Here is a 22495-nt window from a genome sequence, read left to right on the forward strand (position 1 = left end):
CCTTTTTCCTCTTCCTTTTCTTCTGCCTGTCCTTCAAAACATATTTCAGATTGTGTCATTCATTCATTCATTCATTCATTCCGTAAATAGAGACCAAAGGCCTACCATACACGAGGCACTCACAAAGGAATCCTGAGAAAACAGGGACAGGTAAGTCAGGGCTAGTTCCTGTCTTCATGTACTTTATTTTTATAACCTACCACAAAAGACACACCTTACACAGTAAATTAAGTCATTCATTAATTAAGATTGTGATACTTGATAAAGTTGGCAAATAGAAGAAAATGTAAAAAAGTGGGAGAAAAACAAGGTAAAATAAATAATAGACATCAATGGAAAGGTTGAAGAAAGATAGTAGTTTTTGCAATAAATAGGTTGAATTCCCCTATCAAAAGAAACAGACTTTCCATGTTGGGTTTAGAAACTCAGCTGGGTGGTATTCTCTGGAAACATCTAAGTAAACATAAGATAACAAAAGGGACATTATTCACAATCTCTACAAATATCCTAAATGATTTCATAATAAGGCTAATAAGAAATATGTAAGATCTTAAGATTAAAAGCTACAAAATTTTACTGAAGGACATAAAAATACCGAAATAAATGAAGAACTGTTTGATTTCCTTGGATGCAAGGTGCATATTGTAAGAACATTAAATCTCCCTAAATTAACACTTTAAATGTAATTCAAATCAATATTTCAACAGGAATTTTTAATGAAACCTGATTACAGAACACAGAGAAAGAAATAAAACATAGATTATTTAAGAAAAATTAAAACAAAAGCCATCAAGAGGGCCCTATTCTATAGCAAAATAGCCTCCCCTGAGGAAAGGAGATTAGGGAAGAAAATCTGTTTCAGCTATGCACTGTCAAAGCAATACTTGATAAAACGGGAAATCTAAAATATCTAACTAACTGCTTTAATACTTCAAGGTAGAGCCAAAAAATAGAGCACTATGTAGTAAAAATCATGACACACATGAACATTCAATGACATTGGAAAGATATTCCTAAAATATTATAAAGTTTGAAAACAGAAAAAAAAATTTATTTCTACCTTTAAAAATCTCTAGAAATGCGTATTTTACTGGGTTAATATCTATGAAGCTATAATTATGACTAAATTTTATTTTACTTTTACTTTCAAATTTTTCATCAATAAACTATATTAATTATAAAATACAATTGAAATGGAAAAATACATAATATTAGAAGAAAAATGATACTGAACAATTTTTTGTAAATTAGTTAATTAGAATGGGCCTACATTTGTGTCCCTGTAATAATATGGGATTTTGTGAATTATATTATAGTGATAGTTTTATATATATTTGATATTTCAGTTATCTTCATAGTCCTCTCTAGTAAAAATTCAGACAGGAACTGCAATATATAGCGATATCCACTAGAGGGCAATATATGGCTTTGTAAATGAATGTCTCTTCATAGAAACTGAAAATGTTTAATACTCAAGAGATTTAATGTTCTCCACAAACACAGAGAAAAGAGATTAGCTCATTCCTCATACTGAGATCATGATTGAAACTTATAAAGAGAAAGCATATGTTTTTAACCACTTTGTTTTAGACCCACAGGTATTGTGTCAGAATTGTTAGGACATTCTGTTAAGGGGTTACTGGCAGATTGGGTTATTTCACAACAAGGAAGTAAACACAGAATGATTTGCATGGGATCCAATTCTAATTGAGACAATACAGCACCCCAAAAACCCTTCCCATCAATCAAATGTACCAAGTCAGTCATGCTTAAACTTTTCATCATAAAGAGTCTACATATTCCATCTTATTCCTCCACTAAAAAAGAAAAGAGGAAAAAATGTATTTCTTTTTCAGCATGATACATTTTTTCAGATGTTGTCAGCATTACCCTTTTTAATAGTAAGACTAAACTATCCTCATTTTTAAAGTTATGACTATTCAAAAAATGTAAAGAATCTAAAAATCATCTTTAAGCAATAACCAATGTAAAAATGTTTCTGTCAAACTATTTTTGGTTGATTGAAAAATATAGATGCATCTTTTTTATTTTTAAGTTAAAATTTTTTTGAAGTCTTTCATATTAATAAATATATTATCATATTAATGATCACTAGCATTCAATCATCCACACGTAAATATTTATAAAATGTATACAGACAGTGTTTTGATGCAACATACTTTAACTGAATGTCTGCCCTTCTGGACAACAGTATTCTTCACAAAATTGACAGAAATAGCTCCATTTAAAGATGACTAATGATTAGAGAGGGATCTATGCAGAGAAATGGAGAAAGACAACAAAACATAACAGAACCTAACAAATGAACTGATAAGAAATATATATTAGAAAAATTTTGCTACAAAGCAGAATATTTCAACAAACACTCAGGCAATGACCTGAAAACAGTGAACAATTATAAGACCTCTTTGAAACAGTATCTCAAGGAAGGGAACAAAAGGAACACTTGAAAACTACATGGGTAACATGGAGAGAAGGCTAGAAAAAGAAAGTTAAGCCCTAACCGGTTTGGCTCAGTGGATAGAGCGTCGGCCTGCAGACTGAAAGGTCCCAGGTTTGATTCCGGTCAAGGGCATGTACCTTGGTTGCGGGCACATCCCCAGTGGGGGGTGTGCAGGAGGCAGCTGATCGATGTTTCTCTCTTATCGATGTTTCTAACTCTCTATCCCTCTCCCTTCCTCTCTGTAAAAAAATCAATAAAATATATTTTTTTAAAAAGTTAAAAAATAATGCAAAGACCAAAGATGAAAATGAGTTGAGACAAAATAGCAGATATGGGAGGAAGGTACTTTATATTTTTTTAAGATATTCTGAGATCATAATAAATGGACCAGAAATAATTCCTCAAGTATTAGAAGAAAACTTAGCTGAAAATAAAGGGAAAGTTGAATTTTCAAGTAAAAAATGGAATAGCATGCCCCTGCAAAAGTGACACAAAACTGTTATATATCTTTATGAAATTACTAGACTCAAAGATGAACAAATAAAGGTGCCTCCAAAATAAAGTATCTCTGAAAGGCTAAAAGTAAAAAGGATGTACCAGATAAATGTAATGCAGATATATTATGAATCAAATAAAATCATAAAGAAAAAATTGCTCCCCAAACCCCAGAAAGATATAAAGAAATACAATACTAGTAGGAGGATTAAGTTATCTCTCAGCCCAATACAGTTCAAGTACTCAAAAAAAAATATATATATATATGATCTAAATAAAATTATTTTTGGAAGCCCCTTAAACATATCTCAGATGTTATGTTTTATATGTCACTAATACAAATATTGATGAATACTTTCAAAATGCAATGTTGAAGGATCTCTCTTCAGATACAAGACTACATAGCTTTTAAAAATTGGAATATGTAGCCTTGGTCAGTGTGGCTCAGTTAATAGGAGTGTTGTCCTGTACACCAAAAGGTTGTGGGTTCGACTCCTGGTCAGGGTACATAAATAGGTTTTGGGTTCAACACCAGGTTGGGGCGAGTGGGAGAGGCAACTGATCAATGTTTCTCTCACATTGATCTCTCTCTCTTTCTTCACCTCTCTCTTTTAAAAAATCAATAAAAATGTCCTCGATGAGAGTTTTAAAAAATTTGGAATATGTGATTTATAGCACAACTGAATACACTGACCAATAACTGTTTTAGTAAAATGTTACAGTATGTTATTTAACAGTCTTGAAATCAATCCAGTTATTACAGACTCCATGGCAATAAATTATCCTACTTTAAAGTGACTTTGGCAACAGATTAGAAGTAGACTCATGACAGAGATCTTTGAAATTAGTATTCTAATTTGCCTATGGCTACATAATAAGTATTTCAATCCCTTCTATATTATTACCTCACACTGTACTAGAAAAGAAGCTGTATTGTTACTGGGTGGTGGAATTGATATTTAAGGAACAGCAAATTGCTTTCAAGATGTAATAAGCAGCAATTTTCTTCCTTGGAGAACAATTTCTATTACAGTTCTAAATCTCTGATCTATAAATTATATTTAATACCAGTTTCCTTTCTAATAGTGGCATAAAAGGCCATTCCTCAATCAACTTCAATGTCAACTTTAATCATGCAACAAGTCAAAAGCCCAGGCACATCAATATCCACAGCCATTCCCACACGACCCAAGACCTTGCCCACCAGCGCCAGGCTCTGCCTTATTTTAACTCATGGCTTCAAGGCAAGATGGGGTGTCCTCTAGAAGTCAATGGCTTTGATGTGTCAGGCTCAATTAGACAAAATGAAAGGAGGAAAATTAGTGAAACCTGACAGAGGTGTGGAGGCAAAGTGAACCATAGGAAAGCATTCCTTAAGAATCTAGGGTGCAATGGGGAAACCTATGGAGACAGAAAGTAGATGGCAGCTTGTATAGGGTTAGGGGTAGGGATGGGGATGGAGGGACACAGGTGATAGCTTTAGGATATGGGGTTTCTTTTGGGGGGGGGGGTGATTAAAATGGTCCAAAATTGAGGATGGGAATAGTTGCATATATTGGTGAATATATTAAATAGCATTGAAATGTACATTTTAAAAATGAATGAATTGTATGGTATGTGAATTATACCTTAAAGCTGTTTTTTTTAAAAAAAGAGGGGAGAAGCTAGGTAAAAGGTGAGCCAACAAATCCCAAGCAGGGAGGAGCATGAGGCTCTTCCTCCAGAGCAATCCACGATGAGGTTCGCCAGGGGTTCACATCATCAATGCTTGTGTCAGAAAAACCTCCTTTTCTCGGGGCTCACAAAGAGGTTGCTCTTCTTGTAGGCTAAACTACTGAGCATCCATCAAAACGATTTACTTCTTAGAGGCAGGAGCAATAAGAAAAGCGTTCGACTCTTAACTGGTTAAGAAAAATTCCGTTATGTGTTCTAGTTTGACCAAGACTAATACAGTGAACCAGGCCGTTGTATCAGTATATAAAACATGCCAATCAGTAGGATCCATACTATACCCTTTGCTAAGAGAGTTACGCTGAATTCTTGCTCTTTCACAAAAAAAAAAAATCCCATTCCCTGAAGTAAACAGCACAGGCTGAGACTCACAGTTCACGATGTCACCTTGAAGCAGCAGAATCTGAGGAACCGGCATCGTGAGCACGACAATGTCAAACTGCTCAGGGGAGCCTGTTTCCTTGGAGACTTCCCACTTGTCATTTCTCAGGTTGATCTGGGTCACGCATTGTCTGAAATAGATATCAGCACCTGTTCCAAGAGCAAAATCATGTTCACATAAGCAGAATTTTCCATACGAATACATGGGGAGAGAAGGGTTGCCAATTGGATCCATTCAGGTGAATAAAATGGTGCAGTTTGTCCTCTATAGCCCCTGGGGTCCCCTTTCTTTACTTTCTTTCTCATTTAGGGGGGATTCCTCTCCATCTCATTTAGGGGGAATTGCCTATCAATGTCTGTTCTGAGTGTGTGTGGGGTGGGAAATACTATTACAATTAATAAGGATAGTAACCATAGCTATTTTTTATTAAGCATCTACTATATGTCAAGACTATGCCAAGCACTTAATATACATACCAATTAATTTCACAGATAAGGAAACAGATTCAGAAATGGCATACCATAATTTAAAGCTGCATCCCTCTGACTTTGAGCTCATTATCATTGTAGAGCAAGTATATATTTTAGTAAAGGTGTTAATTCTTCTCTCTAATAAGAGCAAGAAAGAGCACCACTCCCTATTAAAGGAATTATTGTTCTCTATTAAACCTAAAAAAGGTCTCTGTAAGAGAAATCCAAGTACTCATCAATGGGTCAATTATCTTCATTAAGAAGAATTAAGAGAAATACAATCTAGAATATCCTCTCATTGCATGTTCCTTCTTTGCACTTGTCACAAAGGTATTTTAATAATTATTAGAGTAATTATTTGATTAATATTTTCTTCCCTTTTAGTCAGTAATTAAGCCTGTTTGTTTTTTTTTTCAATATATAGCATATAGCATATATAGTATAGTACTTGGCACATACTAGTGTTTAATCAATATTTATTTAAAGTGGTGATTTTCTTTTTAAAAAATATATATTCTTATTGATTTCAGAGAGGAAGGGAGAAGGAGAAAGAGAAACATCAATGATTAGAGAGAATTATTGATCGGCTGCCTCCTGCACGCCCCCTGCTGGGGATCAAACCCACAACCCCGGCATGTGCCTGTGACCAGAATTGAACCTGGGACCCTTCAGTCCACAGGCCAATGCTCTGTCCACTGAGCCAAACCGGCTAGGGCTAAGATGGTGATTTTCAACCTTTTTCATCTCATGCACTAATTACTGAAATTCTGTAGCACACCAGAAAAAAAAATATTTTTACCGATCTGAAAAAAGAAAAATTACAGGTATAATTTTGATTCATTCATATAAGATGGCTATTGTTGTGTTGGCTGTTGTCATTTCTTTATTTGACAATCTAAGGCAGTTATTGGCAAACTCATTAGTCAACAGAGCCAAATATCAACAGTACAACGATTGAAATTTCTTTTGAGAGCCAAATTTTTTAAACTTAAACTTCTTCTAACGCCACTTCTTCAAAATAGACTCGCCCAGGCCAAGGTATTTTGTGGAAGAGCCACACTCAAGGGGCCAAAGAGCCGCATGTGGCTCGCGAGCCGCAGTTTGCCGACTACAGATCTAAGGGAAATGAGGTCAGTGCCCCTGACTAAATAGTCAGGAATTGCATGTTTTTTAAAAAAATCTTGTGGCACACTGGTTGAAAAATCACTGGTTTAAGAGAATGAATTATGAATCAGAAACTGAAAGATAAAATATAATTAAATTGGTAAGTCTCTTTGGTACACTAGCATTCACTTCACATTCCAGTTTTCAGAAAATTTAGATTTAAAAACAAATTCACTTTTTTTCAGCCTCAGGAATAGAAAGGAAAGATGTGAAAAATGAAATGAGAAAAAAAGCACACTGAAAGGAAACCTCATGTTACCAGCCAAGAAATATCCTGCTCAAGTCCAACCTTGGCCATGAAACTTCCTTTTTGTAGCTTTTCCAGCTCAAGGTGATCCTTCTCATCTAAGACATCCTTTGATCATCACTGCTTTTACCACTCATTCAAAATTTCTGTTTGCTCTAGGTATGTCTTATCTACCCAGAATCTTCTAGGCTTCTCCATGTCAGGTCTCCAGATCTCATATACCTTTACATCTTTCACTGTCCCTTAAATAATGCTGCAATGTAGTAAAAACTCAAATTTTTAAAGCAAATGCAAATTAGCACCATTCTGTTCAAAGGTTGGAGCAAGGGCTTATAAACAGTACTTCAGCTGGCCTGGAAGTTTCTCTAAGGCCCTGCTTAGGAAGGCACAAAAGCCGGAGCTTTCAACTCAACAACCATCATCTCCTTTACTCCAACCTGAGCAGCTCCATTTCAATTCGTTCTATTTATTGAGGATGTCTCACCCCCAACTTGCTTGCCTCGCTCTGGTCCTGGTCCTGCCTGACCTCAATGAAGTCAACGGATTTTATATTTTATTCAGTTGTGTCTTCACATAATATTCCCTTTGACAGGAGCATACTTTGTTACTGGTGCTGGTAAATATATGTGTGCGTAATGGAACTGAAGTCCATTCTGCATATCCAGCCTTGCACCTGTATCCCAATGGCCCCAAAGTGTTCTGCACTTGGGAACTTGTTAGAAATATACATTCTCAGGCCCCAACCCACACCTATTAAGTCAGAATCTCTGGGGATCAGGCCCAGGAGTCTATATTAATCATCCTTCCCCCCCCCCCCCCCGCCGCGCCCCCCCATCCACCCACACACAGGCTTAATAATGCACACTAAAGTGTGAGAACCCTTGGCGTAGATGACAGACCCAAATCCAACACAACTGGCAAAATCACCCCAAAAGGAGTATCTATGTCAAGAGGTAGGGGGTGATAGTATAACCATTCTTACAAACCAGAAAGATCTCCTTTCCTACTACTAGGAGTGAAGTTTCTGAGAAAGTAGCTTTTCCTTATGAAAGTAATTACTACCTTTCCAAAGGACCGCATATTAAAATCTGTGGGCTCCGGAAACTCTCATTTTAAAACAGAGAATTACATAAAACCTCTCGAGAGTTACTTCTGAGCTTAGTAAACCTGACCATGTCTGTCTCTTGTGTAATATTCTTCGATGGCTTCCCACTGCACATAAGATAAAGTATAAAATGTTTAACATTGTTTACAAAGCCCCGTATGATCTGGCCCCTGTCTTAGTCTTGAACTTGATCTCTTATCACTTTCTCCCTCATTCACTACTCTCGAGTCATCATGACCTTTTAGTTCCTCAAATGCACCAACTTGCTCCCACATTAGTTCCAATTCATGTGTCCACTGCATGCCATTATCACCATCAGCAATTGGCCTAGTTCACTCTTGCTTACCTTTGGGGTACCCATGAAGACATTAGATCCTCAGTGACGCTTTCTCAGACATGTCTCCCCCCCTTCACTCCTCTGAAACTCACATTAGATTAGTCCTTCTTATTATACACTCCCTCATAATGCTCTCACTCCTTCTTAGCACTTGTTACGTCTTTGTGTGTGTACGTAATTAATTTAATCTTTCCTCTCTACCTCACTCTACATTAACAAAGGCAGGAACCACGTCTCTTATTTACCACTGTTTACCCAGCACATAATATTTAATACATTTTTAAAAAATATTCAGATAGCAATAAACATATCAGAATATTAAGAAGGTTTAAACATTTTATAAAAGCAAATGTGTTTCTGTTATGTATTTATTTAATCCCCTGCCTTCCTCTATATTAAAGAGAAAATCTAAATTCATTTTCCTACTATAATTTCCTACAAATAGGTTTTAGGGAACAGCAGTTCAGAACTGATCAGATGACACCTGAAGAGATGTGAACAATGTCTAACTAAATGTACTGCTTGAGAGAGAAAGAATAGATAGATAGATAGATAGATAGATAGATTTACTATAAACATAGACCAAACATGGTATAGAATGGCTTATGTAAAAAAATCCCATGTGTATTTTTAAAAAGAATAAATATAAACATGTATGAATAGAAAATAGAGACAGCCAGGTAGAGTGATAGCTGTATAAACATTTCTCTGGAAGCATACCTTGGAAACTATTAGTGGTTACTTTAGCAGAAGAAAACTAGCTATTGAGTGGTGAATAAGAGAACATCTAACTTTATAACTTTCTTTGAAGTATTAATATCTGATTATGTGTATAATTTTTGTTTTAAAGTGCTAATTTTAAAGGAAGGCCAAGAAAAATCCTAATCCCACCTGATTCTTTCAAGTAATGCTTAATAATTGAAGAAACTCCTTGAGGTGCCACAAAGTTACAGTCTCCTGCTTTCATCACCGTTCCTTCAATAGGAGAGGTCAGAGGCTTCAAAATGCCATGAGCTAGCAGTTCGTCATAAAAACTGAAATAAATCAACATATATTACATAATGGTATTCTATAATCAGCTCTATCATACCGTATTCTCTTGCAAGAATTCTTAAGAGATGGTAATACTAAATAATAGTCAGATGTTGTCCTATGGTCAACTCAACACGTTTTGCGTTAATAACATTTGCCATTCAAGTGAAGAACGGAAATGTCCTGAGAAGCCATAAACCTTTTGCTGACATTAAGCAAAGGCCTACTCTCTTGTCCCTTTCAGAAATCACGTCAGTAAAGACGAACAGAAAGGCATTCCGTACAACAGGTTTAAATTGGTTACGACTGACTTCCATCCCGGCCAGCCTGTCCTCTCCCTCAACACCAACCTAGTAATTCATATTCACCAGCCCTTGCTGTGTCCCATGGAACATCTCGTCAGATCTTCCCAAGGACACTAGGAGGCATGTGTTAACAGTTTTCCCATTTTTCTTAGGTTAACCTTTCACTGCTAATACCATGAAAACGATAACAGCAGAACAATGCCACAAGACTACAAGAGGCAGAGTTTAACGCTGTCAGAAACGGGGGTGGCTTGTGTTTTCACATCAAACGGCACATCCCACCCCTGGAGGAGCTCACCTTTGGTGCTTGCTGGCATAGTGGGGGGTACGCGTGATGTACTGGGCGCCCAGGTCCACGGTGCTCTGCGGGTTGTGAGGGCTGCTGGTGGTGGTCATTCTTCCCCCTTGAATTCACCCACAGGGAAAGGTCTCTGCGTTAGCATGAGCCTTGGCATGCTCCCCACTGCCTTACAATGAACCAATGAAAGCTCTTCACCCCCTGTCCCCCCCGCATGGATTCCATGACAGCTGTTGTAGAGAACATTTTTTTTTCCATATTTTTTTTTTCAGTTGAACGTTTTGTCATCCAATATTGGCAGCAAGTAGTTAGGAGACAATTTGGTCACTGACTGTGAGATATTTTTTTAAAGGACACGTGAGGTGCATACAGTGACTAACGTGGATGAATGAATAACATGAATGAATGAAACGTGAGAATGGCCCCAGCAGGTTTGGCTCAGTGGATAGAGCGTTGGCCTGGGGACTGAAGGGTCCCAGGTTCGATTCCGGTCAAGGGCAGGTACCTTGGTTGCGGGCACATCCCCAGTAGGGAGTGTGCAGGAGGCAGCTGATCGATGCCTCTCTCTCATGGATGTTTCTGACTCTCTATCCCTCTCCCTTACTCTCTATAAAAAAAAATCAATAAAATATGTTTTAAATAAATAAATAAATAAATAAATAAATAAATAAATAAATAAATAAATAAATAAATAAATAAATAAAAAGGAAACGTGAGAAGGAATCCATCAACGCCGGCTTTCCCTCGTTCAGGCAGGCCTCGGGAGAATAAGAGGATTTTGAACACTAGATCTCCCCAGAGTCTGGGTCCGCGGGCACCTTGGGATCCTCCTGATCTGGGCAGAGCTGCACGGGCACCCACCGCCCCCGATGGGCGTCCGTGTACCAGCCACGGCGGAAGGCCCAGGGGCTCCGGCCTGGCCCCGCCTGGCAGCCAGGCCCTCGTCGCCGCCTGCCCGGCCGGTGGCGCCCCACCCTCCCCCGGCGCCCGGCCGTTCCCGGCGGCGGAAGTCTCCGATCACGTGTCGCGGCGCAGGCCCGCCCCGCTGGGGCCCCCCGAGGAGCCCCATTTTCTTCGGGCTTTTCCCCCGTGGGGCCTGCGCCACCCCAGAGGCCGGCGTCCGTGCGGCGTCTTTTCCCGCGGTCCGGCCGTGCGACGACCCACCTGAGTCGCCAGCCTTGTCCCACACGGCCAGGTGGACGGGGCAGGCCGCCTCCCTCCGCAGCAGCGCCGCGCACAGGCTCCCGGTCAGCCCGGCGCCCACGATCAGCACCCGCGCCATGCCCGGCGTCTCCCGCGGCGGCCGGCGTGCCGCGCGGCCCCGAGCAGTCCCGCCGCCGGCCGGCAGGGGGCAGAGCGGCGCCCGGAGCCCGAGGCGGGTCAGCCCGGGAGAGAGCTGCCCACGTGGGCTTTGCTGGGCTCCTAAAACCTGCGGGCGCCCTTGGATGAGAGCTGCAGACTCCGAATAATGAAACTCATGAGATCATTATATTTGCTTACTTGACTGTCTCTTCCAAGCCTGTGAACTCCTCCGAATAGACAGTGTCTCATGTAAAATAGTCAGAAATTGTTCGTTGGTGGGAGGAAGGAATAGAAAGAAGAAATCAAAGAGACACATATCAGTTCTGTTTCTAATGTTTCTTGATCTCCAATACTTTTTTGTACCGACCCTTTCTTATACTCCTTCTCCGCCACCAGAGCCCTAGTGGTACATATGATATTTCTCTATCTTCTCATCTCCTATAGTGATCCCGTCGGTCATTGGTTGTCTCTGTATTGAAAATGGCTGGGTTTGGGGCAAGGTAGGTGTAGACTGGGATGGTCAGATGGTATGTCTGGGGACGATTAGGGTAGGGAACAAAAAGGTATGATTATTTCCTTAAGATATACTTGAATAAAATGAAATCTGTTTAAATGCATTTCATTCGTTTGATTTTTATTTGTTTAAATAGCATTCATTTTACAACTGTGTTGTATGTGCCTGGCCTTCCCTATTCTCAAGTACATGAATCTACATGGCAAGTAAATGTGGAGTATTTTAACGTCCCCAGAGGACACCTCTAGGTTTAGTGGGGCCTTATTCTTTTCAGCAAATAAAGAAGAAAAAGTTGAGGTTCTTTCTATATGGACAGCAACTTCTATTTATCTGTTTTGACACAGTATCATTTCTTTGTGAAACTTTCTGGAGAAATAATTCTTGAATTTTAAAGAACAGTGATTTAATTTTATTCTTTCAAAAATATCGGGCAATTTCTGGTGATCACAAAGTGCTAGAGTAACTGAAAGAGTAGTACATTAAGTATAAAATCCTATAATCAGGACATTTTTAATAAATAAAAACCAGAATTGGTTGGGAACAAAGGAATGAATAGATACCTTCCTAAATGTGAGCTCCGGAGTTATTTATCATTCCATTGTTCCCAGCAGACTATTTCAGAAACGAAAATTTCCAATTCTTTAGAATTCTGCCAATTAACCTTCTGATTGTCCCAGTGCATATAGCATCCCTTGGTTTCCCTCAATGTTTCTCTGGGTATGTGAAGAGTCTAATCTTCTGATTTCCTTCAAAGCACAGAATTTCCAGTCAAGTTGTTAACCAACTAATTCAAGATCTATAGACTCTTGAACCCCAACTGCCTCCTCTGCTTAAACATTTCCCTTAACTTCTGTGGTTTTGAAAATCTGAGCCAGCATTTTTGATATTGGGAAAGACTCACGGGATGTTACATTAAGTCATAAGAAGAAGGAAATTTATAAGCAGAGTTTGGAGATTGATCTCTAATTATTATTATTTTTTGTCTTGGTGAGTGAACTATTTACAACTGCTAGGTTTATATCAGCATGGAATTATATCTGAGGCCTAGTTTTGTACGCTCAGAAAGTTCTTGACAAAGATGACTTCAATGGAACAAAGGTCCTGAGTCCTCTGTCACCTATTTCTGCTCCCAATCAGGAAAACAATTTTTTTTTAAGTGTAAAGTTTGGAATGACTAAATATTGTTCTACTTGAAGCTATAAAATATTCATGTTTGCTTTTGATAGTAGTCAAGTTCATGTGAGAAAAAAGGTTTCAGGTACTAATCTCATTTTGATTATAAAATACATGGTCTGTATGTATTAAGTGGATGAAACTATCATTTTGAGATTAATGACTGTTAGCTGAATTGTGTCTCCCCTCCACCAAATTCATAAGTTGAAGTCCTTAACTCAGAGTGGGACTTAAGTTAAATGAAGTCATTAGGGTGGTCACTAATCCAATATGAAGGGAAGACAAGGTGATGACTCTCGAAGGAGACAATTGTCTGCAGGCCAAAGAAAGAGGCTTCAGGAAAAAATCAACCATGCTGACACCTCGAACGTCTAGCCTCCTGAACTGTGAGAAAATAAATTTCTATAGTTTAAGCCACCCAGTCTGTGAACTTTTGTAATCGTAACCTTAGTAAACTAATACAGTGACCTTCTCTGCTCCAGAGAACCCCAGTAGCCCAGAAGGTGAACTATGTCTATAAGCTGAAGCTCTGCTCTTACCTGGAGCCTATGGAAATGTGCAGGTCTTGAGCCAGTGACTATACCTGAGCTGGTTTTCTAATTTGTAAATTGAAGATGATATTGGCTATCTCACAGGTTGGCACTAAAGATTACACATTACAATTCAGGTAAAAATGCATATAACATACAAGTGTTATTTAAAACTAATGGAATCTTAATATTTTTAGTCTGTTGGACCCATTCTGGGCATTACATGACTTAGCCAAAGATATCTTTGTTTCTCAGGCTTCTGTCATATAGTAGACTAGAAGCCCGGTGCACAAAATTCATGCACGGGGGTGTGTCCCTCAGCCCAGCCTGCACCCACTCCAATCTGGGACCCCTCGAGGGATGTCCCACTGCCCGTTTAGGCCCGATTTCAGTAGGATCGGGCCTAAACGGGCAGTCGGACATCCCTCTCACAATCCAATATTACTGGCTCCCAACTGCTCACCTGCTGGCCTGCCTGATTGCCCCTAACAGCTTCTGCCTGCCAGTCTAATCACCCCCTAACCACTCCCCTGCCAGCCTGAATGATGCCTAACTGCTCCCCTGCCAGCCTGATTGCCCCTAACTGCCCTCCCCTACAAGCCTGGTCATGCCTAACTGCCCTCCCCTGCAGGCCTGGTCCCCCTCCAACTGCTCTCCCCTGCAGGCTTGATTGCCCCCAACTGCCCTCCCTTGCAGGCTTGGTCCCTCCTAACTGCCCTCCCCTGCTGGCCATCTTGTAGCAGCCATCTTGTGTCCACATGGGGGCAGCCATCTTTGACCACATGAGGGCAGCCATCTTGTGTGTTTGGAGTGATGGTCAATTTGCATATTACTCTTTTATTAGATAGGATTGTCTTCTTAAATCTTTGTTGCAGCTGTGTAAGCATGAGTTGAGGGTCATGATAGAAACGTGGTTTTAGAAACAAATGCAATTTGGGGGGACTTCCCTTTCACACAATTTACTCCTGTAACTCATCTGGACATATTATGCTTATTCATTATTAACATCATTTCCAAAGACTGTGTAAGGTTAGAGTAAGTGAGATAGGATATTGACTAGGGTAGCAGATTCTGTTTATAAATTCTTAGAACATCCACAAGTTTTCTCCCCAAAATAGTTCTTCATAATTCTATCCTAATACCTCTATCTCTTAGCCAAAACCTCCTCACTCTACTTGCCTTCATTGTGGTAGAGACTCATAAATTTGCCTTACTCAGGTGTTGGTGATAGGAGAGGAGGGGCAGGGTCAGAATTTAGCAGGATTAGGGCTGGAACCTGTTGAATCTGAGATCAACATCCTTATCTCTAGACTTGCGGGATCAATTCCAAACCAACAGGCCAGATCAGGACTGGTCTTTGTCTAGAAATTCTAAAACACACCTATCTTTGTTTCTTCAAAAGAGTCAACAAAGCAGATCTGATTTCAATAATGTATTTTACTGTTTTCTTAAAGATTAGGAAAAAAAATATTGTCTCTCCCCTAATCTTAGTCTGTGTGTAGGTCACCAAACTTGCCAGGTATGGTAGGACTACAGTTATGGATTTTTATATTTTACTAACATATATGCAAGTGGTCTTTTTTCTAGAAGCTATGGATTTTAAAGCCAACTCACTTTTACTACTACTGCTAATATTAATAAAATACACATTCTCTCCTAGTAAAGCCTGGTTTTACAAAAACCAGGTGTTGCTTTTAAGTATGATTATTTGTGAAAACTCTTTTCTTCCTTTGTATTCACTTAGCCTACTCCTGCGCAGTGCCAGTGACTGACAAGATAGGAAAAGGCCACACTCTGATCCTAAGGATGCAGCAACTTATGCTATCAAATCCATAACCTCATTCACCTTCTGTCTCTGCCTCCTACAATCAATTTTGTTTTGATCTGAGGACATGGAGCATTTCGGGACATTTACTATAAATTATTGACACAATAAAAAAAAAATCTTACTACTAGGTACAAAGCTCTGGGTTTTACTGACAGTGGAACTATTTTTTTTCCCTTGGTGTCTTTCTTATTCTTTCACCGTATTCCTTAAGTTTTACTAGAGAAGGAGTTACTCACCTTGGAAATGCACAGACCTAAATGCATGCACATTTCCATAGGCCCCAGGTAATAAACATCTGTCCTTTATAAATGTCATTGCCAGCTATTCAGAGTGATAAGGGCCACTCTACATTTCTAAGAGGAGTTGTAATGACAATGTAATCACTCGCAAGTGATAAAGAAACTTTGGAATTTTATGAAGACAATCAAATGGAGTCATTTCATAAACACCAGGAGTTGTCTCATGTATTTGTGAAATGATGCAGGAAATAAGCTAATTCATTTAACATCTAAATACTAAGCACCTGCTGAGTGAAAAGGCCTACACTGTATTCTATAGTGATATAGATGTATTCTAATGAAGTTCATCTTCTTGAACTAATAGGGCATTCTCTGAAGTCATTAAGAAGCAATATAAAACAGCAGAGATATATAGGCCAAAATAAGTTTTATTATCAATGAAGTACAATAGGAGGTCATAAGAAAAAAAAGAAATGAATTGGAGCTGGGAATTTTAGGAACACTCCGTTCCCTAGAACAAAGAAGATTCTCTAAAAATGTCTATTGAATGGAATACATTATTTTCTATCTGTATTCCATACTTGGGACAGTGGGAACCGTCACAAGTCTTCAACCAAAAAGTGATATCATTGGATTTTACTTTAGGATTCAAATTAGATATCAGTTTGATGATGCATTGAATAATGAAAAATTAGAGGCTAGAATAGCAGTTAAAAGTGGCAGTAAAAGTCCAATTGAAATATGGCCAAAGGACCTGAATAGACACTTCTTCAAAGAGGACATACAGATACAATAGACATATGAAAAATGCTTAATGTCACCAAATATCAGAGAGATGCAAATTAAAACTACAATGAGGTATCACCTCATACCTGCCAGAATGGCTACCATCAACAAATCAACAAACAAGTGCTGGTGAAGATGTGGGGAAAAGGGAACCCTAGTACATTGCTGGTGGGAATGCAGACTGGTGCAGCCACTATGGAAAACAGTATGGAGTTTCCTCAAAAAATTAAAAATGGAAATGCTTTTGAATCGATGATTTTACTTCTAGGAATATAATCTAAGAATCCCAAAACACCAATTAGAAAGAATAATCACACCTATGCTTTCCTAGTTTATTGAAAGATCTGGAAACAGCCCAAGTGCCCATCAGCACATGAGTGGATAAAGAAGCCATGATATCTTTGCACAATGGAATACTATGCAGCTATAAAAAAGATCTCTTGCCCTTTGAAACAGCAAGGGGGGACCTGGAGAGTATCATGCTAAGCAAAATAAACCAGTCAGAAAAGGCAAATATCATATGATGTCACTTATATGTGGAATCTGATGAACAAAATAAATTGAGAAATAAGATAGAACCAGAGGCATGGAAACATGGAACATACTGACACATCTCAGACGGAAGGGTGGAGTGGGGGTGGAAAGAAATTAATCAAAGACAGCCAGTTTGAAATGGAATTGCCATGGCCTAGAGCAAAGAATATCCTTACTTGATATTATTCTACAATGTCATTATAATTTTTCCCAGATTTGTATTACCCCCATTACCTATAATAGTACCTCGAACCCTTGGGAATCAATAAAAAATCATCTTTTTGGTGCTTGGAGACAAAGGTAACACATCTCTTGATATTTTAGAATTACAACAGCATAATGTACAATTATCCCAAACAAACCTACAAACTAATTCTTTGAATGTCTGGCAGCAATTTAAAAAGGACATGAAAGGATTTAATCCCTTCCACTGTGTAGTGGGCCCCCTTGGAAGGCATCTGAGCATTCTATATTGGCCCCTCTTGCCCTTTCGGCCAAGAGGGACCCTCTTCTCACAATCCAATTGCCCACAGCTGTTGCCTGAGCTTTCTGTTCATGCCGAGGTTGAAGCCTCGTGGTGGCTGGACCATGGATCTGTCTCTCGCCCAATGGTATGAGCTGGGCCCTCCCTGGAGAAGAAACCTGGGTTCCCCAAGATATGTGATCAGTGCCGGGCCTCGCCAGCAGGCAAGGGGATCCCAAGGCAGCTGCTGGGCATGGAGGCCACGGGGGCATAGGCTACCAAGGAGACAGAACTGAACCTCACATCACCCTGCTTGGCCCGGAGGATGGCTGGTTAGCCAGAGACGGATAAGATTCCTCAAGGGAGGAACAACCTAAGACAGGCACAGTCGCAGAGGGGCCATCAGGAGAGAACTTGGGGGTCAACAGAAGTGGGGCACAGACCCTCACCCCCCAACTTTGCAGGGGCCTGAACCCTCACCCCTTCTGAGGGAGGTCTCCTGCCCCCATGGCTGCTTCACTTCCCATGCCCAACTCAAATCGGGACCCAGGTAACACATAGAGACTTGGCCGACAGCAGCTGCCCTCTCACTGCAACAAGACTTGTTTGAGTTGTCTTGGACCCATGGTGTGGGGAAGTGGGTTTTTGATATCTAAATCCAGCCTAGTACCAGGAATGCTCAGGGCCTACTCAAGAAGGCAAATAATCCTTTCTACTAATATTTACAGGGTAAAATAAGATTGTTGTTAGAGTATTAAATTTGACAGTAAAATAGTAGTCAAGTTTTCAGACTAATTTAAGTTGGCTAATTGAAATAAGCGAATATTATAGAAATATTAATTGTACTGGACAAAAAGTTGTTCCTAAAGTGTTAACTAAAATTGTTATTGGTAGTTCATCTCATGGTAAAATTGCATAACATGTAATGAACCTAAAGCAGTCATATTTTAGTGCAAAATATTAAAATTTAAAAGCTATCAAGACTACATTATAAAATTTCCAAAAGCCTCCTAATATTTAAATCAAAAAAGGGGGGATAGTAGAAGAATATCATGTAAGGAAAAATATCCTGTAAGTAAATTACATCTAGAAAATTTTTACTTTAGAAAATTAACTTTCATTTGTAATGCTAACAGCAAGACACCCATGAAAAACACACATGGTGTCAAAACAAGCCAAAGGAAAATCGTTTGGGCAAAAAATGAAAAAGGATCGCAAGTCAAATTTATAGAAAATATTCCTTTATTAACTTTTGGTTGAGAATATGTTTGTATATTTTCAGAAAACAACTCCAAAACCATGTGAATTCCTACAACAGAGAGGAATTGACAGGACTGCTCCAGCCATGAAGACAGAAGAGAAACAGTCCAGAGATGGAAGACGCTGACGATGCCTCGCCATACTAGCAGTCAGCAGCTGTGTGTCGCTGCAGGTTGCCCAGGAGCAAATCAGAGAGGGTCGGCATTACCACCATTTGTCCACCATCCAGAACTGAAATATCATTGCTGACATGTACACATAAGAAACTGTTTGACATTGAAATTGGGACTCAAAAGAACTGTTGGCCCAGAAAGAAACTCACTACAGACCGATTCATTTGCCTATCAGCATAACCATTATTGCTTGTCTTATTTTCGGTTCTTATAAATGTAGTTCTTGTATCACATGATCTCACTCATCTAGGGGAAATAATGAACAACATAAACTGATGAACAAAAACAGACCCGGAGACAAGGAAGCATCGATCAGACTATCAAACCTCAGAGGGAAGGTAGGGGAGGGTGGGGGAAAGGGGGAGAGATCAACCAAAGGACTTGTATGCATGCATATAAGCCTAACCAGTGGTCACGGACAAGAGGGGGGTGGGGACATGCATGGGGAGGGGTTTAGGATGGGAATGGGGGAATAAGGACAAATATGTGATACCTTAATCAATAAAGAAATTAAAAAAAAGAAAATAGTTAAGGTTATAAATAAAAGCATACTTCATACCCCAATCATTATGGAATCTACAACAAACAGATGTTTGTATTCTCATTTCTTTAACATTTTTTCCTGAAATTTTTGGTTGCATACTTTTTCATCTCATTTGCAATAAAAATTTCTATGTTGTGAATAGAAAAAAAAAGAAATTAATCAAAGAACTTAATTACATATATGCATTGCCTATGGACACAGACAATAGGGCCATGAAGGCCTGGAATGGGGAGGGGGGGACTAAGTGAAGGGAGGTAATAAGGGGGAAAAGGAGGGATATCTGTAATACTCTCAATAATAAAGATTAAAAAAACACAACAGTGTCATGGTGGTATTCCTCAGGGAAATAATGGCTGAGCTGAGACCTAAAGAAGAAGAGTTAGCAAGTGGAAAAGGAGAGTGGAGCAGGGAGAATGGATCAGGGTTGAGGAGGTTAGTGGGACTGTTATGAGTAGAGAAAGCATCATGTTTCCTCATGGATCTTAATACATATTGCAAACTGGAAACTAACGCCCTTTTACTAGTTTATATGACTGCCACAATGACCTCTGGCTAATCAGATTGAAGGTATTTATACAGAAGCAAGAGCATGTTGATTGTTTGGTTGCATTATTGTAAGAATCATAGATCTCTTTCAAAGACTACTAGTATTTATATACTGTATATGCCCAATATGTCCAGATTCTGACTCCAAATTATTTTCAACCACAGTAAAAGGCCAAAGAAACACCTCCTGCATTCTCTTGTTTAAATCTATACAGCAATGACATGAAGAAACATGGTTAATCTACTTTGCAACTGCTAGTGAAGTAAGTTCAAATTGCATTAGGCTAGCGAGCAAAACCCTCTCCCTTTATGTTGATCCTTATGAGAATGTGTCACCATCTTTTACTTTCAGAAATGTTATTGTCAATGAAAATCAGCCAGACTTGAGCAAAGGTAACATAAAAATATGTAAATACATGTGGTATTGGACATATCCTAAATTGTTTTCCTAGCTTATTGAAACAATACAACTCCAATTAATTGTATTATGATGGTTGATGGAAAGGTGATTTATAACTTGCCATTTCTGGTATTTAAGTACTAATAAAAATAATTATTTCTAAAAATAAATGGCAAGCTATTTTAAAAACTCAAAATATGATTCTCTTTTTCTCTCACTCTGAGTGACAGACTTGTTCATGGTGGTTGTAAAGGATCAGCTATATTTTTAAATATAAATGTTTTAATTGCACAAGTCACTTGCAAACATAATGATATTATTCAAACTCCAAACAATGGTTTTATGAAACGAAAATGACACCACCCATATGTTTTTAAAGGGTGAGGTTGGGTTTGGTATATTAGCTGGACTGTTATTTGAAGGGTTAGAAACCCTGATCAAAGACCATAATAAAAAACCACTCCTTGCTGATTACATGTATTTGCAGGTGGTTATCTAACCATCTGGTCAGAATAGTTTGTGCACTGTATTTTTAAAAAACAAAGAGGCCTTTTGTTATCTTAGGCCTTTTTATCTGAGCCCTACTGCATAATAATTTGATTATACCGCTGGTTTAACAGTTTTTATATGTTTAAGATATCAAGAATAATTTTTAATGTTTTCTAAATCATTCTTAGTTATCATAACTCCTTTGGCCAATATTTGTGATTGTTAAAAGTTGAAGGGGTGAACTCAATACTATGTGAAATTGAATGTAGCATTTTTAAAAATTAATTGAATTTATTGGGGTGACATTGATTCACAAAATCATACAGTTTCAGTGTACAACTCAATAAAACATTGTCTGCACACTGCACCATGTCCCCATCACTCCAAGTAAAGTTTATCTCCATCCCCATTTCCCCCTCCTTTGCCCACCTCTTCCTACTCCCCACCCCACTTCCTTTTGGCTATCGCCACTCTGTTGTGTGTCTTTGTGTTATATGTATGGGGGTTTTGTGTGTATGGTTTTTTTTTTGCTTAATCCCTTCACCTTGAGGGTAATATTTGAGTTTTAGGTTTGTCCTTTTATAATTAGATGATTTGGGGATATTTAATCAGTGAGTGAGTAATTCTGGCCATTGTTAAACTTTTGTATATAAGAAGTAAGTGCAAGATTAACAAAAATACTAAATATCCAGCAAAACATAGTCCTATATCTGAGGAGACTGTAAGTATACCTTCTGTTGAGCAAAATTAATATTTGAGTTGTTAGATTCAGATTTTTCTTTAACCCAACTGTGCATTCTTAAAGGCCTATACATTTGTTGCATATTGATCTATATAAATGTTTCTATTAGAATTAAAGCTTATTCTTCTGGGATTTGATTTATTTTTTCATTTATTTTTATCTATACATAGGATTCTGAATTACTAGATGACAAATGTGTTTATTAATTCAGCATTTTTGTAATGATGTTTAATGTGAATTTAATATCTTTTATTTTTCTTTTTGAGAAGTAATAGATCAACCCTCATATGAACTGACTTTATTGATATGCTATATTGAATCATTCAATTTCATCCAAACCAACTGTTATTGAGTTAACCATTGTGAATACTGTTGTTAAACTTTATAGGCTACTAATGTATTTATTTAAATTATAAACCCTTAAAAATAAGTTTAGAACTTATTATGTAACTCTCTCTGGGGATGTTCCAAGTAGATGCTGGGCTAGGTTATCCTAAAGAAGCATTGTAGTGGAGAAGAACATAATCTTTGGAGAAAGACTACCTAGTCTCAAAAATGGGCTCAGTTGCTTTCTACATACTTTTAGCCTTGGTTTTCTCATCTGTAAAATAGATAATATAATGCTACTTACCTCACAGGCTTAGCATGAGAATTAAGTGAGATGCTACTAAAATATCTGCATTTTTCCAGTGTTTAATAGATACTTAACATGCTCTTAATAACTTTCCTTTTATTATCTTAATGGATTCTTATGATAACTTCAGAACCTGCACTATTACTGGCCCTATTTTATGGAATAGGAAATCATCTTAGAAAAGGTAACTCTATTGCACATACAAGATGTCAAACACACTATCCAACACATAGTAAGTACTCTGTAATGTAAATGCTATTACTGCCATTATTCTAGAACTTGTCATTGGGTATTTTGAGAACACTAGT

At 38.4% G+C, this 22495-nt stretch overlaps 1 protein-coding gene across 3 annotated transcripts in view; it reads right to left on the reverse strand.

Moving 5' to 3' along the window:
• RNLS (renalase, FAD dependent amine oxidase) overlaps positions 1–11325 on the reverse strand; it is a 229346-nt gene extending 218021 nt beyond the window's left edge. For 2 of the 3 annotated variants that reach the window (XM_079794253.1, XM_079794251.1), the window contains exons 1-4: positions 11195–11325; positions 10031–10136; positions 9287–9429; positions 5063–5221 (exon numbers count right to left, since the gene is read on the reverse strand). In XM_079794253.1, the coding sequence (XP_079650379.1) occupies positions 5063–5221; positions 9287–9429; positions 10031–10136; positions 11195–11312 (526 nt within the window). In that variant the 5' untranslated portion in view covers positions 11313–11325. Of the gene's footprint in view, positions 1–5062; positions 5222–9286; positions 9430–10030; positions 10137–10848; positions 10979–11194 lie in introns of those variants that run through there. The other variant, XM_079794252.1, reaches the window with a different exon arrangement.
• Between the last annotated feature and the right edge of the window lie 11170 nt (positions 11326–22495).

The sequence above is a fragment of the Cnephaeus nilssonii genome (assembly GCF_951640355.1).
Source record: "Cnephaeus nilssonii genome assembly, chromosome: 16".
In the NCBI taxonomy this organism is placed as follows: domain Eukaryota; kingdom Metazoa; phylum Chordata; class Mammalia; order Chiroptera; family Vespertilionidae; genus Cnephaeus; species Cnephaeus nilssonii.